Source organism: Microtus pennsylvanicus, chromosome 6 (genome assembly GCF_037038515.1).
Source record: "Microtus pennsylvanicus isolate mMicPen1 chromosome 6, mMicPen1.hap1, whole genome shotgun sequence".
In the NCBI taxonomy this organism is placed as follows: domain Eukaryota; kingdom Metazoa; phylum Chordata; class Mammalia; order Rodentia; family Cricetidae; genus Microtus; species Microtus pennsylvanicus.
Window position 1 is genome coordinate 42,371,242 of NC_134584.1, and position 26,358 is coordinate 42,397,599.

The 26,358-nt window shown below is 37.5% G+C and overlaps 1 protein-coding gene across 1 annotated transcript; it reads right to left on the minus strand.

Annotated features, from left to right (window-relative positions):
- Positions 1-1,023: 1,023 nt before the first annotated feature.
- On the minus strand, positions 1,024-1,604 carry LOC142852812 (ubiquitin carboxyl-terminal hydrolase isozyme L3-like). The gene has a single exon (XM_075977838.1). The coding sequence runs from the start codon at positions 1,595-1,597 to the stop codon at positions 1,163-1,165; it is 435 nt and encodes a 144-aa protein (XP_075833953.1). The 5' UTR covers positions 1,598-1,604; the 3' UTR covers positions 1,024-1,162.
- Positions 1,605-26,358: the final 24,754 nt, after the last annotated feature.

Here is a 26,358-nt window from a genome sequence, read left to right on the forward strand (position 1 = left end):
ATTCATACTCTCCTCTTGACGCTCTTCTTTTGTTTCCCTGGTTCTCTAAATAGTAAGGGATTTCTCTCTGTATCAAGTGGAAAGCATTAGAGTCTAATTAATCTTCCTTCTAAGGCACACACTGAGTTGTCCTGCATCCTTTCCCATTTCTTCTTTGGATGCTGATTCTTCAACACATATATAATCCCATCGCCACGTGTGAGTGGGTCTGATATACTAACGCTCTAGAATGTCTCTTTTTCTCTAGCCCAGGCAGGTAGTATCACAACATGACTAGATGCAGACCTCTTTAAAGGCTTGTGCTTTAAATCTTGACACCTTATCTGTTTGTAGGAATTCTCTGACTTGATTTCCTCATCCAAATTGAGATAATAATTACAGGACATTCTAGGGGCATTTTATGGAGATGAAATCAGATGAAGTATGAAGGATGCTATACACTGAGCAGGAAGCACTAAAAATATTTGTGGCTACAAGTATAATTTGCTCTCCTTAAATTATTTTTCTATTTCAACAGTTTTCTTAATTTCTTCATTTTCCTTAGTATCTGTCTTATGTTTTTTCTTACTGCAATGCCAATCTTCTTTTGAAGAAGTAGTTTTATATTTTCTGTGGTTCCTGGTCATATCTCCTTGACAAAACTCCTGGTTATTTCAGCTGTGGTCTCCATGACCATAACTCCCAAGGCTCCAAAGGACTGTTTCTGTTTTCACCGTTCTTCATTTCCCCACTGACTATCACTTTCTTTTCAGACCTTCCTGTCAGTCATACCTTCATCACTCTGCATACTCCCTCTTCCTTTGCAGAAGTCTCTCCTTCTCTGAGTCTTATCCTTCTACTTACTGTTAAATTGAGTTTCTATGTGTGTTTCTTACATTGTGTGTGCCACAAGGATTATCAGTGTACAAAATCCACCCTCATCCTTAAGCTTAGCAGCGGTGTGTGAGTGTCCTGTGTGTGCATTGTTGTAGCTAGAATGCCACTAGAAACCAGCAGAATCAAGCTATTCTAGGGCATCAACTATTATTTTTTTTTCAAAGTTTATTCACATAAAGTTTAATCGGTCAAGTTAATGAAAATATCAAAAATTTTGAGTTAGTTATGGCAGCAGAAATGTAAGTTTTGTTGTAGATAACACACATTTGGCATTTCTGTCGAGAAGCTATGCTGCCGAGAGAGCAATTGCATTAAACCTTAACTCATCGGGGTCACGCTCCATGAACTTCTTGCACACTTCTATGGCATCCTCTAACAACGTCTCATCACTAGTTTTCCCGTGGTTGATTGGAAATGGTTTTCGTCCATCTAATTCATAGAGATGCCCATCTACATGAACTAATGCAATAAAATGAAGATCTACTTTCTCATCTATACTTGGTGCCTCAGTCTGACCTTCATGTGCACTGGTCTCATGAGTAACTCGAATAGCGTCATAGTTCTCCAGGTACTTGGCTCTTTCTTCAGGGCTCATTGACACAGACTCCTCCAGGAAATTTTTCAAGGTTGATCCAGATTCGAAGTGCATCTTGTCCTTGTTGTTTGCAATGGCGTGGATTAACCCTATTGTCCCGCAGGCGTTGCTGATGGTTTGCTTCATGAAATACACTGATCTATTAGCAGAAATATCCACAATTCAAGATTGGGGAATACTTATGTGTTGTTATGATGACCATCAAATGTTAATTTATATCCCACCTTAATCACAAAGAGCATCAACAACTCCGGACATAAAACTGGGCCTTCTCTGAGAGAGTGACATATCTTTTGAACCTAAGAATATCATTTTTATAAACCAGTCTATTTTCTCACAAACTAGTTGGTTTTCTTAAAACATGGAATTTCTATTTTACTATTTACTGAATTCACATTTGACATATAACTATGTCTCACATAAATGTTTTCAGTTTGCTACCATAAATGTTTTGTGGCATACTATTTTAAGATGTGTTACATTTGTTTTTTTTTTTGTTTTTTTTTTAATTCATTTATTTATTAAAGATTTCTGTCTCTTCCCCGCCACCGCCTCCCATTTCCCTCCCCCTCCCCCAATTAAGTCTCCCCCCCAGCCCGAAAAGCAATCAGGGTTCCCTGTCCTGTGGGAAGTCCAAGGAACCCCCACCTCCATCCAGGTCTAGCAAGTTGAGCATCCAAACTGCCTAGGCTCCCACAAAGCCAGTGCGTGCAGTCGGATCAGAAACCCATTGCCATTGTTCTTGAGTTCTCAGTAGTCCTCATTGTCCGCTATGTTCAGAGAGTCCGGTTTTATCCCAGGATTTTCCAGACCCAGGCCAGCTGGCCTTGGTGAGTTCCCAATAGAACATCCCCATTGTCTCAATGTGTGGGTGCACCCCTCGCAGTCCTGAGTTCCATGCTCGTGCTCTCTCTCTTTCTGCTCCTGATTTGGACCTTGAGATTTCAGTCCTGTGCTCCAATTTGGGTCTCTGTCTCTGTCTCCTTTCATCGCTTGCTGAAGGTTAATATTCAGGAGGATGCCTATATGTTTTTCTTTGGGTTCTCCTTCTTATTTAGCTTCTCTAGGATCACTAATTATAAGCTCAATGTCCTTGGTTTATGGCTAAAAACCAAATATGAGTGAGTACATCCCATGTTCCTCTTTTTGGGTCTGGCTTACCTCACTCAGGATAGTGTTTTCTATTTCCATCCATTTGTATGCAAAATTCATGAAGTCCTTGTTTTTTATTGCTGAGTAGTACTCTAATATGTATAAATTCCATACTTTCTTCATCCATTCTTCCATTGAAGGGCATCTAGGTTGTTTCCAGGTTCTGGCTATCACAAACAATGCTCCTATGAACATTGTAGAGCATATGCTTTTGTTGTATGATAAGGCCTCTCTTGGGTATATTCCCAAGAGTGGTATTGCTGGGTCCAGGGGTAAGTTGATCCCGAATTTCCTGAGAAACCTCCATACTGCCTTCCAAAGTGGTTGCACAAGTTTGCATTCCCACCAGCAATGGATGAGTGTACCCCTTTCTCCACAACCTCTCCAACAAAGGCTATCATTGGTATTTTTGATTTTAGCCATTCTGACAGGTGTAAGATGGTATCTTAAAGTTGTCTTGATTTGCATTTCCCTGATCGCTAAGGAAGTTGAGCATGACCTTAAGTGTCTTTTGGCCATTTGAAGTTCTTCTGTTGAGAATTCTCTGTTCAGCTCAATGCCCCATTTTATAATTGGGTTGTTTAGCCTTTTACGGTCTAGTTTCCTGAGTTCTTTATATATTTTGGAGATCAGACCTTTGTCAGTTGCGGGGTTGGTGAAGATCTTCTCCCAGTTGGTGGGTTGCCTTTGTGTCTTAGTGACAGTGTCCTTTGCTTTACAGAAGCTTCTCAATCTCAGGAGGTCCCATTTATTCAATGAGGTCCTTAATGTCTGTGCTACTGGGGTTATACGTAAGAGGTGGTCTCCTGTGCCCATGTGTTGTAGAGTACTTCCCACTTTCTTTTCTATCAGGTTTACTGTGTTCAAACTGATATTGAGGTCTTTAATCCATTTGGACTTGAGTTTTGTGCATGGTGATAGATATGGATCTATTTTCATTCTTCTACAGGTTGACATCCAGTTTTGCCAGCACAATTTGTTGAAGATGCTCTCTTTTTTCCATTGTATACTTTTAGCTCCTTTATCGAAAATCAGGTGTTCATAGGTTTGTGGGTTAATGTCAGGGTCTTCTATTCGATTCCATTGGTCGACTTCTCTGTTTTTATGCCAATACCAAGCTGTTTTCAATACTGTAGCTCTGTAGTAGAGTTTGAAGTCAGGGATGGTAATGCCTCCAGACGATCCTTTGTTGTATAAGATTGTTTTGGCTATCCTGGGTTTTTTGTTTTTCCATATAAAGTTGATTATTGTCTTCTCCAGATCTGTGAAGAATTTTGATGGGATTTTGATGGGGATTGCATTGAATCTATAGATTGCTTTTGGTAGAATTGCCATTTTTACTATGTTGATCGTGTTTATGCTGTGAAATATTTGTCTAATGATGCAAAGATGTGTTGCATTGTTTTTACATTGTATTTGTTTAATTCTGTAGAGCTGTGTTACTTTGCCTGCCTAAAACATATGATTGGTCTAATAAAGAGCTGAACAGCCAATAGCAAAGAAGGAGAGAGAAACAGTCAGGGCTGGTGGGCAGAGAGAAGAAATGGGAGGAGAAATCTAGGGAAGAGGGAAGAAGGAGAAGAGAGGATGATGTTGGATACCAATCACCCAACCAACCAGCCAGCCGTGGTGTAAGAAGGAAAGAAGTATACAAAGAAAAAAGACAAGTAAAAAGCCCAGAGGCAAAATTTAGTTATAGAGAAACAGGAAAAATTAAATTAGAAAAGCTGGCTAGAAACAAACCAAGGTAAGACCAGGCACTCATAAGTAAGTATAAGTCTCTGTATCTGGAAGCTGGGTGTCAGGCGCCAAAGAGATGGGAAAAAATTAACAACTACAAATGTATTTGTGCTATTGTCTGATTTACAAATATGAAAGCTTGCTTAGCTGTTTTTCCTGTTAAGCCGGGGTGAAGATATTAAGAATTCTAGACAGTCTAACATCAGAGAACTAGCATTGTTTAATGTCTCCACGTGTGAGCACTCAAAATTAAAGTTTCAATCAAGGGCTTTGATAGTAGGGTACAAGCTTGTCTGACTGGAACAAATACTTGTTAAGTAGGAGGAGTTCAAAAATCAAACTATCCAATGACCTTGAAACCTGGAATGGGTCAGAAGGATTCAAACATCACATCTCCGTCTCCAACTGAAATGCAAGGAGTAGTGACAAATTGCAATGCGTACCTTGATGCTCGCTTAAAATATAAGTTTGTAACCATTGTGAAATACGTGAGCATTACTTGACATCTGTCAGAAGAAAAAAAATCTGTAAAAGAGTTCCATAATTCACCTCATTGAAACATACCATTTACAAGTTTTTTTTTTTTTTTTGGTTTTTTCGAGACAGGGTTTCTCTGTGGTTTTGGAGCCTGTCCTGGAACTAGCTCTTGTAGACCAGGCTGGTCTCAAACTCACAGAGATCCGCCTGCCTCTGCCTCCCGAGTGCTGGGATTAAAGGCATGCGCCACCACCGCCAGGCCCATTTACAAGTTTTTAACAGCGTTTAAAGGGGAAAGGTGAAAGTGTGATTTTTCCTATAAGCAGTGCTTCAAAAGTGTAACCAAAATGGCTGTAAAGCGTTTGTGGAGCATCACCAGGGTTGACTTCAGAAGCACCAGGAAAAGGTGAAGGCACTCCCGAGAGAAGGCCACTGTTGGAGCAGCAATGACAGGTTACACTGCATTGATTCCAACTCAGGAAGAGGCAGCAAAGAGGGAAAAAATAGCTTTGCATAGTGATAAAAATAAGAAGGTAATATGAATTTTACATGATATTGGGATCAAAAAGATGCACTTTTGAAAATAAATTAACTACATTTATAAAATCAAGGGTTGAAGGGTAGGGGAGAGGTATGGAGGGGAACAGAGAAAAAGGTAGAGATCAATAAAAATCAATTAAAAAGGAAAATAATCACCTGGTTAGACAATTTTTGTTGCTAATGTACTTAGAATTGGCAAAATTGAAAATATGAGCACTTCAGTTATCATAAAAAGAACTAGGATACAGGTTGAATTCAAATCTATGCTAAGCAAAAGCTTAGTAGCATCAAAGGCACAATGTCCTCACTACAACAGAGACAAGTGGTTTTGTTCATCCAAAGATGAGCTTCTGATGTAACCAGCCCTGGACCTCGAGACTCTCACTCTGACTAAAGCAGACACAGACACTTCCAAAAGAGTGTACATTTCCTCGGAGTTTTCTCCAGAGAGAGTTTTTTTCCGTTTGGTTTTTTCTCAGTATATACAATAAAATGAAAACAAAATAAGTTCACTAATTTGTTGCTCTGTGCCAAATGATTAGTCCCCCAAATACGCATGGAAGTGAGATTAGATGGACTGAGCAGTTTCTATTTAGGAATGTATCTGTATATACTTATGCCCATGTAATGACAATTGATAAAAACAAAGGCTGTGGATTTGAAGGAGAACAGGAAGGAATATACAAGAAGGCTTTGAGGGAGGAAAGAGAAGGGAGAAATGCAGCAATTGAATTATATCTTAAAAATAAAATCATAAAATAAGAATGTAAAAGAGAAAAAATGTATTTTAATATTCTGTATTTTAGATAAAATTATATATGAAAAACTTACACTAAAACAAGCAAAAAACCTTACCCAACAATTATGAATACAAAAGAGGCATTTGCCATAGCTAGGGTGAAAGTGTGTGGGTTTTCTTTGGAAAGAAATGAAGTGGTAGACTTATAAGTTAATGTGTGACTGTTATGACATATAAGCCTCAACACTGCCTTATTTGCATTACTGTTGGTTTATATTTGCATTACTGTTTCGAATTTAGGAAGACCTCAAATCCCAACTCAATCCAGCTATATCAACAGTGATCCAAAAAGCTCTTGGAAGACGAGTCTGAAGCAACTTACTTAATGAATTTCTATGTCCCAAAGTCCTAGCTAAACAGAATTTCTCCCAATAACCATGATCCACACATTGCTGAAAGTGTAAGTTAATATCCAAGACTGGTAGACTTGAATATTGTAAATAATTTTTCATTCTAATGCTGAGGTTTAAATTATACAGTCATCTCTGTAAGCCATTATAAACAGCTACATAATCTTAAAAGAGTATTTTGATTTAATATTCTTCATAATTTTGCAACCTAAGACTCAATACTTTTTGGGAAAATGGAAATAGGACTATATAGACCACATAGACGTAGCCAACTGCTCAGAGCCCTTATCTGACTTCTGAAGAGGATGTTTTCTTCCATTCTGAGGCAAGCATCCTCTTGGCAGCTGCAGTATCTATGAAATTTATCTAGGTGGAAGGTTAAGGAGAATTAACCAACCATCTTTGAAGGGGCTCTACTTTATCTTATAGATACTAGAAGGAACCTTCTTATTTAACAAGTATAATTATTAGCAAAAATATTAAAGGTTGTTCGTGTGGGAAGTAGATTTTTAAAGGAAATCAAACACAGCAGAGGCTATTCATCTCTCTTTTCTTCATCATAACGTCAGTTCCCAGCATATCCTGCCAGTGTAGAATAAATCAAAACGAGAGCCAGGAAAACCCTGAGCCAAAAAATAAAGAGGCTCAGTCCTCAGTGCAAGCCTGCAGGCACTTTCAAAATTCAGATTGACAGCATGCAACCACCAGTCATAAATCCATATGTACACTGTCCCTGAGACAGGAGTCTGAATGAAAACCAAAGTGGATTCCAGTAAACCAACCGTTCTTAAAAATATACATATACCCTTTAAATAAATCTTTATTTAGCAGCTGCTAAACCAGTGAACTTTTTACTGCAATCATACATTTAAAAAACATGTGATATTTATGAATAGTAAACTATTGAAATACTTATTGAGAAAGAAGTATCATATCATATCCATTACATTATTACATGATGAATTTTTAGATGAATTTTATATTTCTTATCATCAGTCTTGACCATTTTCTCTATAAAAATTTTTCTATGAAAATAGTCAAGGCTGATGACAAGAAATATAAAATAGACTTTTAGGGAGTTTGATGAAAATTACAAGAATATCAAGAACCTAGTTTTATTCTCTAGCTATTATCATGTGAGATTTTTAAGGAACCACTTCATTATTAAACAGTTAGTACAATGTTATAAATGATAATTTTAATTGAGTTTTGAAATAAAAGAATTTTATAATTCATGAACATATAACAAAACCTTATTATAGATTAGGCTATGCCTAGGAAAAATGAAGTTTGTAAGAAAGAAAATTAATGATTTATTGGAAAAAATATGAATCTCATCTTTACAGATTGGGAAGTTGGCATTTATTCATTTAACTTGATCAATATCTAGACTCATACTGAATAATTCAGGCTTTTTACTTTGATGAAATTGAGAACATAATACCTCCTCCACTGTGTTCTCATCTTTAGATCTAAAACACTACTTGTTTAACTTCCCTGGAGATCTCAATACACTGTTTCCTGAGTCATTTCTAGAGCTAACCAAGGTAAGAGTACTCATCAAATCCACTCATTTCAGGGACACATTGTTTAATGTGATGCCTAGCACATTTGGAAATTTCGAATTGTACAGACCCTATATTCAAATCCCATTTCTTCCAGGAATGTTACTAAATCTCTCTGAGAAGGTACCTTAAAAGTGTGAAACAATTTACTGGGTATGAGAGCTGTGAGAATTCAATGAGCTAATATACATTTTTTAAAAAGTCATAGACTTTTCTTCAAAGTGGTGGTTGTAAGGAAATGCTCAACATCCTTAGCCACTAGAGAAATGCAAATCAAAACAACTCTGAGATTTCATCTTACACCAAGATCAAAAACACTGATGAAAACTTATGCTGGAGAGGTTGTGGGGTAAAGCAAAAACTCTTGCATTGATGGTGCAAGTGAAAACTTGTACAGCCACTTTGGAGGCAATTTCTCAGAAAATTAAAAAACAATCTACCTCAAGATCCAGCAATACCACTTTTGAGCATATACCCAAAGGATGCTCAATCATACCACAAGGGCATATGCTCAACTATGTTCATAGCAGCATTGTTCGTCATAGCCAGAACCTGGAAACAACCTAGACATCCTTCAACTGAAAAATAGATAAAGAAAATATGGTACATTTACACAATGGAATACTACACAGTGGGAAAAATGACAACTCGAAATTTGTAGGCAAATGGATGATTCTAGAAAAAAAAAACCTAATTGAGTGAGGTAACCCAGACCCAGAAATACAAATATAATATGTACTCACTCATAAGTAGCTTTTTGACATAAAGCACAGAAAAATCAGCCTACACTCCACAATGCCAGAGAACCTAGACAACAAAGAGGACCTTAATAGAGTCATATGTGGATCTACATAGAAAAAGCCAAAATCTCCTGAGTAAATTGGTAGCATTAGGGTCAAGGGGAGTGTAGATGCGGGGAGGGAAGCAGAGAAAAGCATATAGCTCAATAAAACACCCTTGTTTGCTTCTCTGCTGTTACTTGTGCAGCATCCTTTTAGATAAAGTAGTAATATTAACAAGAGGAAAAATACTCAGTACCAAAACATATCACACACTCTGAAGAACTACAATCCTTTCTTATAAGGATATGCCATAAATATATTTATGTTTTGACATATTTTGACATAAACACGTTTATGTCAATGTGTGTTTATACAAACACATATGTATACACTTATATATAAATATATATATAGCATATATGTTATATGTGTGTGAGAAATAGCACTGATTGCAAGAATATATGTGAAATTCTCAGAACTTAATATATAAAACAAGAAATGACCCAATTAAAAAGAGGACAACGGATCTAAATAAGTGATTCTCAATAGAAGGCATATTAGTGGCCTATAAGTTCACAAACAAATGTCAACAACGCTAAACATCTAGGAAAGAAAGCAAAACCACAATGTCTCAGCCAAATAAATGACTAATATCAAGAAGACTCATGCCAAGAGGGCTTTTGGAATGTGAAAAAGGAAACCATTGCACACCATTGGGGCTATAAATACATACTGGGATGGGAGTGAGTGTAACAGTTCCTGAAGAATATTAAAAATGGAAAGAGGCCATCTGGGGATGCATGCAAGTGGATAACAGGAGTGAGAATAGTCAACGCACATTTGTGTATGAAAATGTCATGAGGAAACCCATGATTTTGCATGGCTGTGTGTGTATTGAGGGGTGTGTGTCTGTGTTGGTGTGGGTTCATATGAGCATGTGCATGTGTAGAGGGCAGATGTTGGTATCAGCTGACTTTCCTCGGCCACTCTCCATCTTGATATGTTCTTTTCTCTTTTTCTTTTTCTCACTGAATCTGAAGCCCATCAACTTAGAAGACTTGCTGGACAATGAACTTCAAGGATCTGTCACTATTACCCATGCCCACAATGAGTGTTACCTGTCTCCACCACTGTGCCCAGACCTTTATATTAGTTCTGTGCATACAAACTCACATTCTCATGCTTGTACGGTAAGCATCTTACCAAATGAGTCATTGCTTCAGCCCTGCTATGGGCAAATATTTGATGTAAAAGCAAAATTATCCCACCATCTTGCATTTCTCCTACTATGTGCATCACCAAAAGAATTGAAATCAGTACATAAAACATGAGCACCCCTTTGTTGGTCTCAGCACTGTTCATGGTAGCTAAGAAATGGAGACAACTTAATTGTGTATCGGTTGATGGTTTTATTAAAAATTTTGGCATATGTATACCCCAGGATACTATTTAGTCATTAAGTAAAAATACAAATCTTATTACTTATGACAACATGAGTATAATTGGAGATCATTACATAAAATGAATCTAGCCAAGAAAGTCAAGGACTTCATAAATTTAACTTATACTTTCAATCTAAAAACATTGATCTTGTGGAAATTGCAAATAGTGATTACCAGATGTATGGTGAGCAGGGGGGATATTGAATTGATCTAAACTGCAATTAAGTTTGAGCAAGTCACACCAAAATGCTACTGTAGTGTTGTGGCTGTATATAAGATCTATGTACTTAACACTTCAAAAAGTCAGAAGGAAGGGTTTTGAAACATTTTAACCAAAAATAAAATAATTGAGATAAATGTGTTAGATTCATTTAAACACCACATATTTATGTTTTAGATATTATTTGGTATCCCCTCAATGTCTGTTCTGGGCATCAGTTAAAAACAAATATAAATATGAGGCCTTAGGAGCTTCATAGTTCTTAAAAAGATCACAGTAACATGGATACATATATATGAAACTATGAACTCAAAAAATTAATTTAACTTAAAACTAAAGAGTGCATCAAAAAATAAAATAATGTAGTCTTCAAATCAAAAAATAAAATAATGTGGTCTATAGAAGGAGGCTGCTTGTTCATCCCTGCCATCCAGAACCAAAATAACCACACAGAAACTATATTAATTAAAATACTGCTTGGCCCATTAACTCTAACTTCTTATTGCCTAACTCTTCTATTAATCTGTATATCGCCATGTGGCAGTGGCTTACTGGGAAAGATTCAGCATATCTGACTCTGGCGGCTCTATGGCATCTCTCTGACTCTGCCTTCCTCCTCCCAGCATTCAGTTCCATCTTCTCTGCCTACCTAAGTTCTGCCCTGCTATAGGTCCAAAGCAGTTTCTTTATTCATTAACCAATAAAAGCAACACAGACAGAAGGACCTCCCACACCAGTTGTCCGATTATGGCTATCAGCGTCAAACAAATTATCTTTTCATTAGCAATTCACTCTCCTGAAAAGCCACCCAGGATTAAAATCTATTTCCAGATAGTGATGACTAATACTTACGGTCAACTAGATGGGATCTAGAATCAACTAACACACACGCCTCTGGGTAGGTGTCTAAGGACATCCCTAGAAAGTATTAACGATGGGGAGAAGACCCCTCCTTAGAATGAGTAGATAATTCAACAGGTAGCTCAGTTATAGAGAGGTAAGGAAAAATGTCTTGCAACAATCATTCTAGTAGATCTGAATCTATATTTCTATTCTATATTCTATTATTTCTATTCCTTTTAATAATTATAATAGCTATTTAATAATCAAGTCTGGTCTACTTTTAGCTGTAGGATGAGAAACATTATGCAAATTACCTCGGCATTTTATTTCTTATTTATCTCATAGATGATCTCTTTTAGTTTAAAGAGCTTTGCATTGGGAATTTCCAGGGAAAAATCAGCATTCACTCCAAAAACCACTGTTGATAGTTCCCTGTGAAGGAATATGTGTGTTTATTTTCCCACCTTCATACTTGTGGAATTCAAAGCAGACATTCTGGAGAAGTGACTATTGGTGGGCATCTTTATCATACCAGAAAACTCTTCCTGGATGATGCCAATTACAGCTATAATATTATATGCCAAATGTCAGACATGGCCATTAACTTTCACTGTTAGCCTCAGTATTAATTCCCTATAGCCCCACTCTTAATGATACTGTGAAAATTTAGCCCCACAGTTATTAGCCTGTTAAAAATTGGTAGGAACACTTTTGAAAGAAGCACTGTGATATTGTATAGGAAAGCCAAAGAGCCATCCTGGATCACAGTTTTCATTGTGATTTCTACTTCAGTGTGGTGACAGCAATCTATAGAAAGGAACTTGGCCACAGATATGTGGGGAGCAGAAATGGAATTTGATTCTGAAGGTTGTGTTTTTTTTTTTCAATAAAAGCATTTCTAAGGTGTGGTTCCTAAATGAGCTAAAAAGAACTCGTTTAATGAGCAGAGTCCTTTTCATGTGTTAGAGAAGAGAAGGACCACAAGGTTTTTAAGGCATCTTAGACACTTTCTTTTTCTCTTTAAAAACATTTATTTTTAGTATTTTTAAGGTGTGTGCTTGTGTCCATGAGTGTAGCTACCCACAGAACCCAAAAGGAGTGCCGGTTCCTCTGGAACTGGAATTTTGGGTTGTGAGCATCTTGACATGTCTGCAGGAAACTGAATGTAGGTCCTCTCACAGACTATTGTGAGCTTTTGACTGCTGACCCATTTCTCCAAACTCTCTTTCTTTTTCTAGAAAACTTTTTCTTAGCTGGCTTTGTGCCTCTACCTCCACCCATAGGATACGCAGGAATTTTGGACATGGAGAAGATGTGAGAAAAGAAATAATGTAGAAAGTCAGGAGGAGGGGCAGAGGAGCACACGTGCCAAGACAAGAAACTGTCAAGGGAAGGCAGCTTTGGTAGATGGTAAAGACCTCAACATAGCCCTTTAGATGAGAAATAAACCATCTCCTATTGCTTTAAAACAAACTCCGTGACTTGAAACAGCACAAACTTATTCGCTTAGAGTTCAGGAGGCCAGATGCCTAAATTAGTCCCATGGACTAAAGTCCAGATGTCACAGTATTGATTCCTTTTCTAGTTTCCAAAGGGGAGTTCAGCCCTATTGCCCTACAGCGTCTACAGTTTACCAGAATTCCTCGGCTAAACACACCAATACCTTGTCTTCTGTTGTCACATTTCCTTCTTTGGCCTTTTCTTCTTGCCTCTCTTTTATAAGGCCACCTGTGCTCATGAAAGATACTGCCTTTCTGGATAATCAAAGTAAATCTCTTTACCCAAAGATACTTAAATTAGTTCAGTTTGTAATTTTGTTATTTAGCTTTGATCTGATATACAAATACCTGAGATAATCCACTTATACAGAAAAAAAAGGGTTTATTTTAGTCCATAGTTTTGGAGATTTCCATCAATGGTTTAGCATACTGTTACATGAGTTTGTAGTCAGCCAGGGTGTCATGGTAGAAGTGTGAACAACTCATCTTGTGACTAAGTTATGAGAGATAGAAAAGAATCAGACTGGACTCCAGTCTCTGATTCTGGGGAATATTCCCAGTGCCTAAAAGGTCTATCACTAGGCCTTCCTCTTAACGTTTGTACCATCTACTAATAATACCATTTTGGTGATCAGACCTTTTCCATTCAGACAGTGGTGGATGCTCATCTGAACTACAGTGTCCATATAACTTTACATATTCAGATTCTAGGGAATGGGACATGGGCCTTTTTCTGTCAAGGACCATTAGTCAGCCAACATTGGGTAATAAAAACAAAGACTCAAAGTACTATCTATCATGATTCCATGCTATTCACTACACTGTTCTGTTATCCTGATTTAAATAGCCAGAATATGATATCTTTACACAATACGGCTATGAATATGAATGATATTTATGTATAAAATTTATACCCCAGGGTAGTAAGCCACTTGATTGGACTCTGTGTAGAAGCCTTTAGGTGTCTGAGCTGAAAACTGACCTTCAGCTGGATCAAAGGGGTTACTTTACACACTATTCTCAGGACTGTCACCACCAAAGCAATGTTGCCCATACTCTTGAGTACCGATCAACCTTGAAGTTAGCTTGTAGACAGAGGCACTTTATTAATTATTTTACTCAAAGTATCATATTTATCTCTCACTTTCTTCTTCTGAGAGTGTGATTATCGACTCTTTTGTTTTCTAACTTGCTAGTGTTTACATCACATTGAGAGTCATCTTAAAAACAAAGAGACAGGTCCTGTGATGGTGAATTCCTTGTTCCTCCCATCAGTTTTAAAGCTCATCTGACCTAAAATAGGAAACAATAATGTAATCTACACATACAGATGGAATATAAAGCCAGTATGACTATCACTATAATAATTTTAAAATAACATTGAAAATAATGCAACAGAGGTCAAGGCGAAACCATCCTGGCTCCCAAACTGAGAGGGTACCATGTAATGTTCAATGACTAAGCGAGTTCTTGGGATGAGACCACAGGTTCATTCACTTGATTCTAACAGCACTATTGCAACACAATCTGAGAAAGCATGCCCTAATAAGAATATGATATCAAGCTCAGGACTTAGATAAAAAAAAAAATCCTTGGCCATCTAATATTCCTACTACTGGGTTTTCTACCACTGGAATGTTCCCAGAAGAGTCAAACTATGAATCTATCAGTTATACAGCAGAATAAATCAATTGTGTTTATCAAAGTCTTGTTTAAGCATATGGGAGTTAGCCACTAAATATAAAACAATGACTCAGTAGGTACAAATTAACGATTTCATGTGACTATTATAGCCATAGTCCTTCATTATTACTTAAAACATCACAAATAAATGTATGTGTGTGATAGGATTGATTTTATACTTCATTCTCTGGAAAAAATAAGCATAAGAAATCAGTTGCAAAATTATTAAATGTATTTAACTCAAAATATCTCAACTAGCATGTGAGGATGCGATCAAGTGGCTAGGGTTCTAAAGTGGAGTCACACACTCTTGTGCATGCCCACAGCACACACCAGGGTAAGAACCCACTGATCAAGCCACTCTGAAGAGTGAGGTTCCCTTCCTTCCTTCTTTCCTTCCTTCCTTCCTTCCTTCCTTCCTTCCTTCCTTCCTTCCTTCCTTCCTTCCTTCCTTCCTCCCTTCCTTCCTTTTTCCCTTCCTCCCTTCCTTCCCTTCTTCCTCCCTTCCTTCCCTCCTTCCTTCCTCCTTCTTTCCTTCCTTTCTCCCTTTTCCTTTCTTTCTATCGTTCTTTATTCCTTCCTTCTTTTCTTCCTTTCTCCTTTTCCTTCCTTCTTTCCTTCCTTCCTTCCTTCCTTTCTTTCTTTTTTTCTTTCTGCCACTATGCACATAGTAGTTCACATATCAAAATACAAAAAAAGTATGTGAGCCATTGTCAGATTGAATCACATTAACTTAAACAGGATGGTTGATGAAATAACTGCTATATGTTGTTAAGTTTACACTGATTATTTCTCTAACAATTGATTTGCCAGTTTCTGAAAATCCCCATGACTATCAAGAGGGAGTCATAATATCTGAATTTCCTTGATACTCTTTCAGTTAATTCAAAACTTTTATTCTACCAAAAAAGTGACCACCATCCTTCCAGTGTCTTAGCTGAAGTACTTTGTTGCCTAGTTACCTTCATGTCCTTCTATTTCTGGGAGTGAGTTAATCCTGTGAAATGAAGCCTGCCTTGGACACTTCAAGTTCCACAGTTGACTCAGGTAAACTTGTATCTGTTCATAAATGGTCTTAGTATCTCATTCATGCCCTTGGTGGGGTCAGAAAAATATAAATCTCAAATGAATGCCACTCATAGATATTTATCTTATAATAAATAGTATCATCATGTCTGATTGCAGGAATGATCCCTGATGTGTTAGGTTGTCATAGATCAGAATACCAACACTTGTTTCAATTAACTACATGCTTATTAATTAAGGTAGCATGGTTTTATGGCTTTCTACTACAGAATGAAGTCAAGGAAAAATGTAAATAGAGGACACCATTTGATGGCTCAAGCAGAGACATAATAGTCTACTATTTCAAACCTAATGTTTGGATAATCAACAAAAACTACTTACAGGTAATGTGTTAAAAATGGTTAAAACCTCTAATTTCACCTTTAGTAGATGCATAAAGTATAGAGCTACAAATCCCCTTGAAGCTCTTTCCCAAGCCATTCCCACAGCATCTCAGTGAAGCAAAAGGATGATCATCCTTGTCTCTATTGTGTTGGCATTACAAGTGGGCAGTCACTCAAAGGTTCATGGATGTTCTTTTCAGTTTCAGCTTCAATAAAGATTATTTCATTTACTTATAATCAGCTCTCACTGATATTTATTAATCACCCCTTTTTAGCTTAGAATCACAGGCTCCATGGCCTTACTCAGTCACTGATCCTATTCATATTTCTATGCCAGTCTCTGAGTCATATCAATGAAAACACATGACAAGCAAGAGGGAGCTGCTCTCTGCCTTAACAAAGGTTCTTACAGACCAGGAAAAGAGAAATTATTCTAAAACTACTTAATTCATTAAATTATAAAAGCACTGGACTCTTGATTATTTTACATGTGGCTTTTAGCTGAAGAAATCAAAACTCATCCTTAAATATGGAACAGAGGCAGTCAGCTTTACAATGGCTTTTTGTACTTGAAAAGTGATTTCTAAAGCAACTGGGAGATTTTAAGATGATTACACTTTTTATTAGTCTCATGTTTTTGAGTCAATACAAATGATATTTTCTGTTTAAAAAGTAATTGAAGTAGAGTTTCAGATTTGAGATATATCAAAATGGCACATCAAATAATAAGTGGATTTTTCTCTTAAAGGTCATATTCATCATGTTTTTATCTCCTCATTGTGTTTAGTTATTTGTGTTTTGAGTGGTAAGATTTTGGTTTTAGATTAGTAAAATCAAGGCTTATGATCTAAGAAGATATCCTTGAAAGACATTCTGGGAATTTTTCTCACAGTCTGATCTGCCATGAGCTTTAAGTCACAATTTCATGTTCTATACACATTCTTTCTCCTCTTTAATTATTTGAATATTTTCCTATTCGTTTAAAACTAAGTCTCATTGTGTATATTTGAGGAGTACAGCATGATGTCATAAGATATATTTATACATAAATATACTATCTTAATGAAATTGAGACTCCAATTATATAAATGAAAATATTCCGTATTTCAAATAGCTATCATCTCCTTATTACAAGTGGAACTACAGTTTACCAAAGAAGCAAAATCCTTGAATACAATATAATATTGTAAAGTATAGTTCTTATTCTATTTATCTGATTTTTTTAATCATTTGACCAATATCCACTTTTCCAGGTGTTTTTAATAAAAAGTGTCTGTGGCCCTAGATTAATATAACCTTATAATTTAATATATACCAAAATATCAATTTATAATTTCTTTACTTACGATGGTTTCTAGTTTTAGAAGGTAAGGCCTTAGTCCATAAAAGAACTGCACAGGATCAAGGCAAACAAAAATCCCAGCACTGAGAAGGAAGTGAAAACAAAGTCCCACCGCTAACCAAGGAGTTGTTTGCATCTGATATTTCTGGGACAGGAAAAATCAGTTTTGTTTTGTTTTGTTTTCCAGATGGAGTGTCACTGTGTGTATCAACAACATGCAAGGGCAGGCTCCATGCGCCGGAGTAATTGGCCAACACAAAACCAACTCTGTTTGTGAGTTATCATTTCGTCTTTTTGTGTGTTGGGGGGGGGGACACTTTGTGTTTCCTTTGGCTTTCTTCTTTGTCCCTCCTCCCTCCTCCCCACTTCTTTTTTGTTTGTACCGTTTGTTATTTTTTGAGTTTTCTTTCTCTCTTCCTTCCTTTTTGAGAAAGTAGAAAGAACATAAAGTTGGGTGGATAGAGGTAGGGAGGATTTGACACAAGTTAGGGAGGGGAAAACATGATTTAAATATATTGTATGAAAAAAGAAAAAAAAGGTTTAAAGAAAAGGAAAGGCCTTTCCCATTGTGTTTAGGTTCCTTTCATTCTTTTTTGGATGAAGGCAAATAAACAGAGCCGGGGACCGCACAATGACTGGTCAAGCTTCCCCACTTAACATTCTTGAACACAATTTGTCATAGAAACAAAGTCTGATTATATTGTGAAATATTTTTATCATTTGTTTATAAATAGGTTTTGAATCCCCCCTTCCACTTATTAATCAAACTGGAGACATTTCCCCTTTCAATCTCCCCAACTTTCTTTATTTCTCAAGATGAAAGACTTTAAATTCTACAAGCACCAAGTACGCTGGATGCATTTATCTCTCTGGTCTCTGTCGGCCGCAAGCCAAAGTTTTATTAGCTTCTGAACAAAGCTCCCTTTGGAATTTTCTAAAACAATGACTTATAACTCACCACGAAGGAAGCAATATCTCTGTTTATGGTGTGTGTCACTATGTAGAAAGTCCTGGAAGCGGGCATATTACCAGCCTGAAATGAGCTCCAAGGGCCTTGTCTAGGGCTGGGCTGCTTCACTACGGTTTTCTGTTCTCAGTTTCCCACCATTATCCTTCATAAAGAGTCCACTGTAGGGGTGGTAGTAATATTTTTTGTGTGTAGAATAATAGTTTCTCAGTTATATAACCTATGGCCTGTGTCGTTCATTTCACTCGAATGTATGGGTTACTTTCTGCTTGTTCATGGTCCACTCTCTGCATATCCCATGCAATTAACTCCATATTTCTAACAATGTGCATTCTTAGCATGAGGTGTTTTAAAACAAAATGAGCAATTACAGCCAACACTCCTAATTGACACTATCTATATATGTGTGCATGCGCACGCACACACACCAAGAAATCCTAATGTCACTATTTGATTTTTTCACAACTTAAGTTGTATTTGAGTATTATACTAGCTAATCAGTAAATATTAACTCTTTTGTGACCCCAAATTTATACACTTGTTCCATTTACTGCAAAATATAGGCAGCCATCACTAGTTTTTTTTTTAAATTGATTTTTATTGAGCTCTACATTTTTTTTGTTCCTCTCCCTGCCTCTCCCCTCCCCTTCAACCCTCTCCCATGGTCCCCATGCTCCCAATTTACTCAGGAGATCTTGTCTTTTTCTACTTCCCATGTAGATTAGATCTATGTATGTCTCTCTTAGGGTACTCATTGTCATCTATGTTCTCTGAAATTGTGATTTGTGGGATGGTTTTCTTTGCTTTATGTTTAAAATCCACCTATGAGAGTGAGTACATGTGATAGTTGTCTTTCTGTATCTGGGTTACTTCACTCAAAATGATGTTTTCTAGCTCCATCCATTTGCCTCCAAAATTCAAGATGTCATTATTTTCTTCTGCTGTGTAGTACTCCATTGTGTAAATGTACCGCATTTTCCTTGCTTTCTTTAAGAGTTTAATAATTAGATAAAATGGAACTCTTTTATAACTCTGTGAAGAAAAAAAATCTCTGCTCCATATCAAAGGAATATTTGAATTATTTCAGCTGACTAAAACCCAAAGGTACAAGAGCCTCATGGCTTCATGAAGTAGCCAGGGTTTTAGAATGTATCCACCCTGTGGCTATCTCTCACAGAAGCACCCACCATAGAGTTATGAACTGTCCCGAATTTTATCTGGAGAAGCAATGATTCCCAAAATCTCCGGGACATTTTTCTCTACAAACATGGGATCCACCATAGATCACCAGCCAAATCGCTATCAATATTCCTGTGGCTGGGCTGATTTCTATGATGTTACAGCTGTCATGAAGGTCTATATTCCTATGGCTGGGCTGATGTCTGTGACTTTGCAGTTGTCACCAATGTCTATATTCCTATGGCTGAGCTGATGTCTGTGACTTTACAGTTGTCACCAATGTCTATATTCCTATGGTTGGGCTGATTTCTGTGACTTTTCAGCTGTCATCAAGGTTCCACGGCCCCTTCACAGCACTTCCGTCTAGACTCTCCATTTTTCCTTGGTGGAAAAACAAGAAACAAAGACTTGCTCTGTTCCGTCTTTCCCAGACATGTCGGATATAAAGCAAAGGAAAGAGAATTCTTTCAGCCAACAAGAGTCCTTTACATCCTATGTGATGCATGGTTTTAATGGAGACTTTGAAAATGGTTTAATTGCAAGCTAAAGAATGCCTGTATGACTTCATTTTCTATGTTGTCCAGAAACAGGCATGCTGTTCTTCCCAGGGTGGTGTTCTCTTACCTAGCTATTACTGCCTCCAAGAAAGAAACTGACAAAATCAGGAGAAGCAATCAGTGTGACTGTCTAGCAGATCACCCAGAAACTTCTCTAGTTTATTTCTGATCATAAAGTGTCCAGACGGATGCGCCTTTCACAGACAGCAAGAAACAACAGAACAATAATAAAGGACAATAACAGCTGTGAAGTTATTAACAAAAATTCGAAGACGTTTCATCCGCTAGTACATCATGAAGATCAATGGCAGCAATGAGCACAGACACCTGCTCCAAACTGCACACGGCTTAGCAGGTGGGCGCTGGTAGTTTCTAGAGGGCTAGGGCCAGACTATGGGTCTTTTGATTTATCTTGTTTGCAGTATACTGCATCATAAATTGTAAATTGTGACTATTTGCTAAAGTCAATTAATTATGTAAAGAAAAATAATAATATGAAGACACACACACAATCCTCATTTGTTGACAGATGAAGTCTCTGTTGGCACTCAGGCACTTTCCTTCTGTCTCCTGCCTCATTAAGGCTCCAGACTCCCAGCAAAAATGACAAGCTTACATAGGCTCCTGGGCTCACAGAAGTTAAGAGGAAGTTGAGCTGGCCAATTTTCTCTAAGGATTATGCACTCTCTGTGGTTGATTTCCTCATAAATTTCTTTAAAGAGGAACATAAATAATTATAAAAATTTGTTTCAAACAACTGACTCTTCTATTTATTAGCATTAAACATTTAAGTTGAAACACTTAAGATTATAGAGGAAGGCTCCAATAGGAAATGTATACCCTAGCATAAACATTAATGTGAAATGTAGGTGCGCATGTGTGTGTGTGTGGTGCATTTTCGAGTGTGTATTAGAAAGATTGTTTCCTTATCTAAGCACTCTTATATAGTATCTCACTTTGTTGCTATGGTAACTAATCAATGTAAAATATTACTTAGTAGGTGAGAAAGTTCTAACATAGTAAAGTTCAGTGACTTGCCCAGGATGCCCCAGTTAATAAGAGAATGAGCCAGCATTCAAAGCAAGGTGTCTGCAGCAGAGAGCCTGTGCTCTTAACCTTCTTTATTCTGCCTCTACCCCACGGGGTGGAGAAGGCAGGATCAGGTGCTAATACAAAGATGTAAAAATCACTTATGCAACGAAATGGTCAAGGAAAGAAAAGTTAAAGATATAAATAACAACAGCAACAATAACACTGGGTTGAAGGTTAAAGGAGAGGCAAGGGCCTGGAAAGAAAGAAAGAGAGAAAAAGGAAAGAAAGGGGGGAGGGAGGCATGGAGGGAGAGTGAGAGAATAAATGAGCAACAAGGAAAAGAAGCAGTCTGAAGCTGGGGGTGCATCTGTTTTCCTAACAGGAGGAGAAGACCAGACATGCATTGTACCTGCTCACCGCCTTTTATCTCATCTAAGCAGAAGACTCCATAAGGATCACATCAAAAAGACTCAGAAAAATTCCAGCTTACGTAGCTAACACTCCCAGTTCTGGAAAATCGCCTGCTTTCTTCATTGCAAAGAAGACATTAGATCTCTCTTGAGGAAACTCCTTGCAGCATTTTCTATCTCAGTTCAAACTCAGGAAAAAAAAAAAAAACGGCTCTGTATTGACATCCTCTCTAATAGCAACTAGCAGGCTGTGCTGGAAACCACAAGGGCCAAACTCCAAGCATTGAATTTTTTTGTTTGTTTGTTCCCCAGACTCTTCAGATGTCTGTGATAACGTGAAGGAGGAGTAAAGGAAATAAACACGCTACAAGTCAACCTGTCCCAAAGCACCTCCTCCCATGGTGAAGAGCATAGTTTTGTCAGGCAGGGACTACAAGTGAGCGCTAAATGGCCATATGCATTCTGCTTGATCCTTGACTCCCTGCGATTGAAAATATCACTCTACAAATATTTTTAAAAGAATGTAAGTGGCCCAAGTTATTATAGATGTTGGACAACCAGTCTTACCGTTCTGGTCCCGAGTTTCTCCCATGTTTTAAATAAAGTGTCCATTTTACCATTTATGAGACATCTGGAGACAGCTTCTTAGTTAATCACAATTCTGCACATCCAAACTAATACATGTGTATTAATTGTGTGAGCACACACACACATACACACCATGTCTAGTCTGATGTTATTAAAATTTTCCATTTCCAAGTTTCACTACATTAGATTATTTTAAGATAAGCAGTTATCTAACTAAAGATGTCTTCCAATGGAACATTTAATATCTTACTAGAAAAGCTATTCCAATATTTAACAACCCCAACTACTGAAAATTTTTTTCTCACATATAAGAAAGTTTTAGAGTTGGCATTTAAGTCATATATTAAGGCGGAGGAAAAGTGTGGAATTCTTCCGTAACTTAGGTGTGTAATTGAATGCCAACTTGCATGTGACAAACTCAAGTCTCTGCACAGCAGAATTTGAAAATTTGGAGACATTTGGATAATGAGAGTCAAAGCAACACTAAGCCAACATGAGCAGGAAAAATGTCCCGTGGAAAGCAGATAGGTAACCAGCAGCAAATATGCATAAAGTTACCAAGTCCAAACACTGAGTTGTGCCCATCTTCATCTGAAGATATACAGCAACACAGAGACTTACTGAAAGTATTTAGAAATAGAAGCTAAAGAAATGGTTCTCAACCCCTGGCTGCTACCCCTTTGAGGGTTGAATGACCTTTTTACAAAGGTCACCTAAGACTATCTGAAAACACAGATATTTAAAAAAAATCATAACAGTAGCAAAATTACAGTTATGATGCATCAACAAAAATAATTTTAAGGTTGGGGGTCACCACAACCTGAGGAACTGTATTAAAGGGGTGCAACATTAGGGAGGTTGAGAACCACTGGCCGAAAATATGCACTCAGTCACGTAAAAGTGACATCTACATAGATCTCCCTCTTAAATTAAGATTCCCCTTCACTCCCCTCATTCTTCCTCAATGCTTCCTCTAGTGTCCACATTTTATCCAACCCCTGACCTGCTAAGCCCACCTCTCATATTGTGGGAGTATCAGCTTACTCTGATTTTCTATTTCCAAGATGGGATTTCTTGCTACTGGGAGTTCCACAGTGTTCAGATATCCATAGATATTGAGCTAAATGATTAATTTATATAAATATAATATCAGATTTCTACCTCTAGTATTCAGCTACTGTTGGTGTAAGTGTGACTCAATCTTGGGAAGAGCCTTAACCAGACTCTCCCATATCTACCTTTGCATCACGTTGTTGCTGTAGTTATTGTTCTAGTTCGTCTATGCTTAAAGTGCAAAAGTGACAAGGAAATACTATAAGAGATCTGGATTTCATCCAGCCCAGGGAAGAGGGGAGTATCAGAAATGAGTAGATCTGAAGGGAATATTTAAAAAGGCAAAAATTCAGTGTAATTTTATTCAACCATGAAGAGGAATAAGATAATGTCAATTTGCAGGAAAAGATAGAAGTGGAGATTATCGTGCCCAATGAAACATGCCAGACTCAGAAAGGCAAGTGTGGTGTTTGCTCTCATATGAGGAACCTAGATTTCACAAGAGAGAGGCAGGGAAGAAAAAAAGAGGAAAGGGACCAGCAGAGACCAGCAGAGATGGGTGGAGACTTAGAGGGGGTAATGAAGGGTAAACATGATCAAGTGCATCATAAACACATGAAAATTATAACAATGAAAAATTTTTGTGCATTCAAATCATTTAAAAGATTTGATTGCCAAGATTTATTTTTGTGTTTATGCATGCCTACAGAGGCCAGAAGAGGGTGTCAGATCCCATGGAACTGGAGTAACATGTTGTATGCTGTCCCATGTGGATGCTGGGAACCAAACTTGGGTCCTTTGGGAAAGTGGCCAGCAGTTTTAAATGCCTGAAACTCGGCCATGAGATCCGAAGATGGACTTCTCATATACCCGGAATCTGTAACGAAAGGACTGATAATCTTGAGTTCTGCTTATTTGTCCTCCCTGTGAAGTTATCAGAACTCTGAGAAGGACCTAAAGTATCATACCATAAACCTAGACTCTAGCTACTCTGTGCTTTATCTGCTGGCTTTGCACTGTGGTAAGAAACTGTTATTTTGAAAGCAGTCTTTCAAACGAAAATAATGAAAAAGGAAAGGAATAATGCCTTCAGAGTTAAATAATAACATCCCCATAAGGGTTGTTTATGCCTTACACACGCGACTCCCTTTGTTTTGGATTTTTTAGAACTGTTGTTATAAAATTGTCTATCTAAATTTATAAAGATATAAATGAAAGTAATATCCTCAGAACTTGTGATCTATGCTCTTAACTTGTCTCCTGGGGAAGAGGAGATGAAATAAACCTAAAAGCTGCTGGAAGCGTTTCTGTAAGGAGCGCTTTTATGGAATAAAGTTAAGCGAGAGCTGATGAAAAGGAGATTGTAAAAGTCACAACGCCCCACGATAATGTGCAAGTTTACCGTTAAGATACAGTCAAAAGACAGCTTATACTGGCATCTTCTTTTTTCTCCATAACATTCTAAATAAAAAACTGAAAAGTCATTGTCATCTATAAAATAGATAAAATAGGATAACACAATATAAGAAATTTTTGGTCTAATACTACAAACTTTAAAAAAATCAAAGTTACTTGCTGTTCTAGAAGCCTGGATAGTTACATGAACTCAACCCTTTTGCTGAAAATTCTCTTGTTTCATAGACAGGTGTTATCTATACTAATGCTTAGCTCTGGCTTCTGCAGAAAACTCTAAAGTTCAATGAAAGCAGAAGTTCTGCCCGTTTGACATTGGCGTGTAGGTTATCAATGTAAATGTGACTTCTTGGCCAGATGCGTTAGTGCATATATATAATCTCAACTGTTGGGAAGCTGAGACTCAGGATGAGGAGTTCTAGGTCAGCTTGATCCAGATTTTGATGATGTAAGAGTCCCCTCTGTGTGCTGTGATTACAGTTAATGAATAAAGAAACTGCCTTGGCCTGTTGATAGGGCAGAACTGGGGTAGTCAGGGAGGACTTGACTGAATGATGGGAGAAGGAAGGGCAGAGTCAGAGGGATGCCATGGATCCACCGCCAGAGATTGATGTGCTGAAACTTTGCTGGTAGGCCACCACCTTGTGTTGAAATGCAAATTAATAGAAATGGGTTAAATTAAGATTTAAGAGTTATCCAATAAGAAGCTAGACCTAATGGGCCAAGCAGTGATTTAATTAATACAGTTTCTGTGTGATTATTTAGGTTCTGGGTGGTGGAGACAAACAAGCCACTCCCTCCTACATATTGAGACCTAGTCTTAAAAAGCAAACTAACAACAACAAAAGGTTATTCTCTGTGACACTGTAATTGTGGATACAGTATTGGCCAAAAGTGTTAAATACTTGTTATTTTACTGATAACTGCCTCATTTTGTTTTTTGAGCACCTAAAAATTACAGTGTTTATAATCTTTGCTCTTTTTTGTTTCCTTTTCTATTGAAAATATTTTTCACATCATTTATTCTTATCACAGTTTCCCCTCCATCATCTCTGATTCTCCCCACTTCCCCACCCTTCCAACTCCAAGCCTTCTCTCTCTCTCTCTCTCTCTCTCTCTCTCTCTCTCTCTCTCTCTCTCTCCCCCTCTCTATCTTAAAAAAGCAAACAAAGAAAACATATGAGAAGCACACACACAAACTAAACAAATAGAAACACAAAATTGGGAACTGTAGTATATGTTCAAAGATCTGTAATGTTTCTTAAAAGGCTCCAAAAATACCTTTGAGTTAGTAATTGCAGCTTGCCTGATTATCCAACTCCAAGATCTTGTGATTGCTTGATTTTTCACGACCTATGTCACATGGTCCTAACCTAGAATGATTTATACTCTCTCAGCTAATCCATTAATATGTATCTATTCATCTTCCATCTCATGTACTACTGAATATTGGGATATCAGTGCAAAGCTATGGTAAGTAGGAAGGAGCTTGAAGAGAGTCCTCATAAAAAATAAAGCTTCACTAGATATAACAAAAAAAAAAACAGGGAGTACCTGGACGGAGTGATGAGAAGATTGGAGGGAAGAGAGGGAAGGGAGGTTGGAGGGAAGGGAATGAATGAGAAGAAAGGGAAAAAGAGATGATGGGGAGGGGAAGGGAGGAGAGGTAAGGAAAGGGAGGAAAACAGACAAAATGGGATGTCAGAATGAATGGGAGATGAGGGGAGATAACCCTGCACAACCAGAAAGGCTTAGGAGTCTGAAACACCAAATATAAACAGGTCAGAAAGATGTGGTATCAGGAGATGATGATCTAACATGAAGCATTAAAATGTACAACTCTCT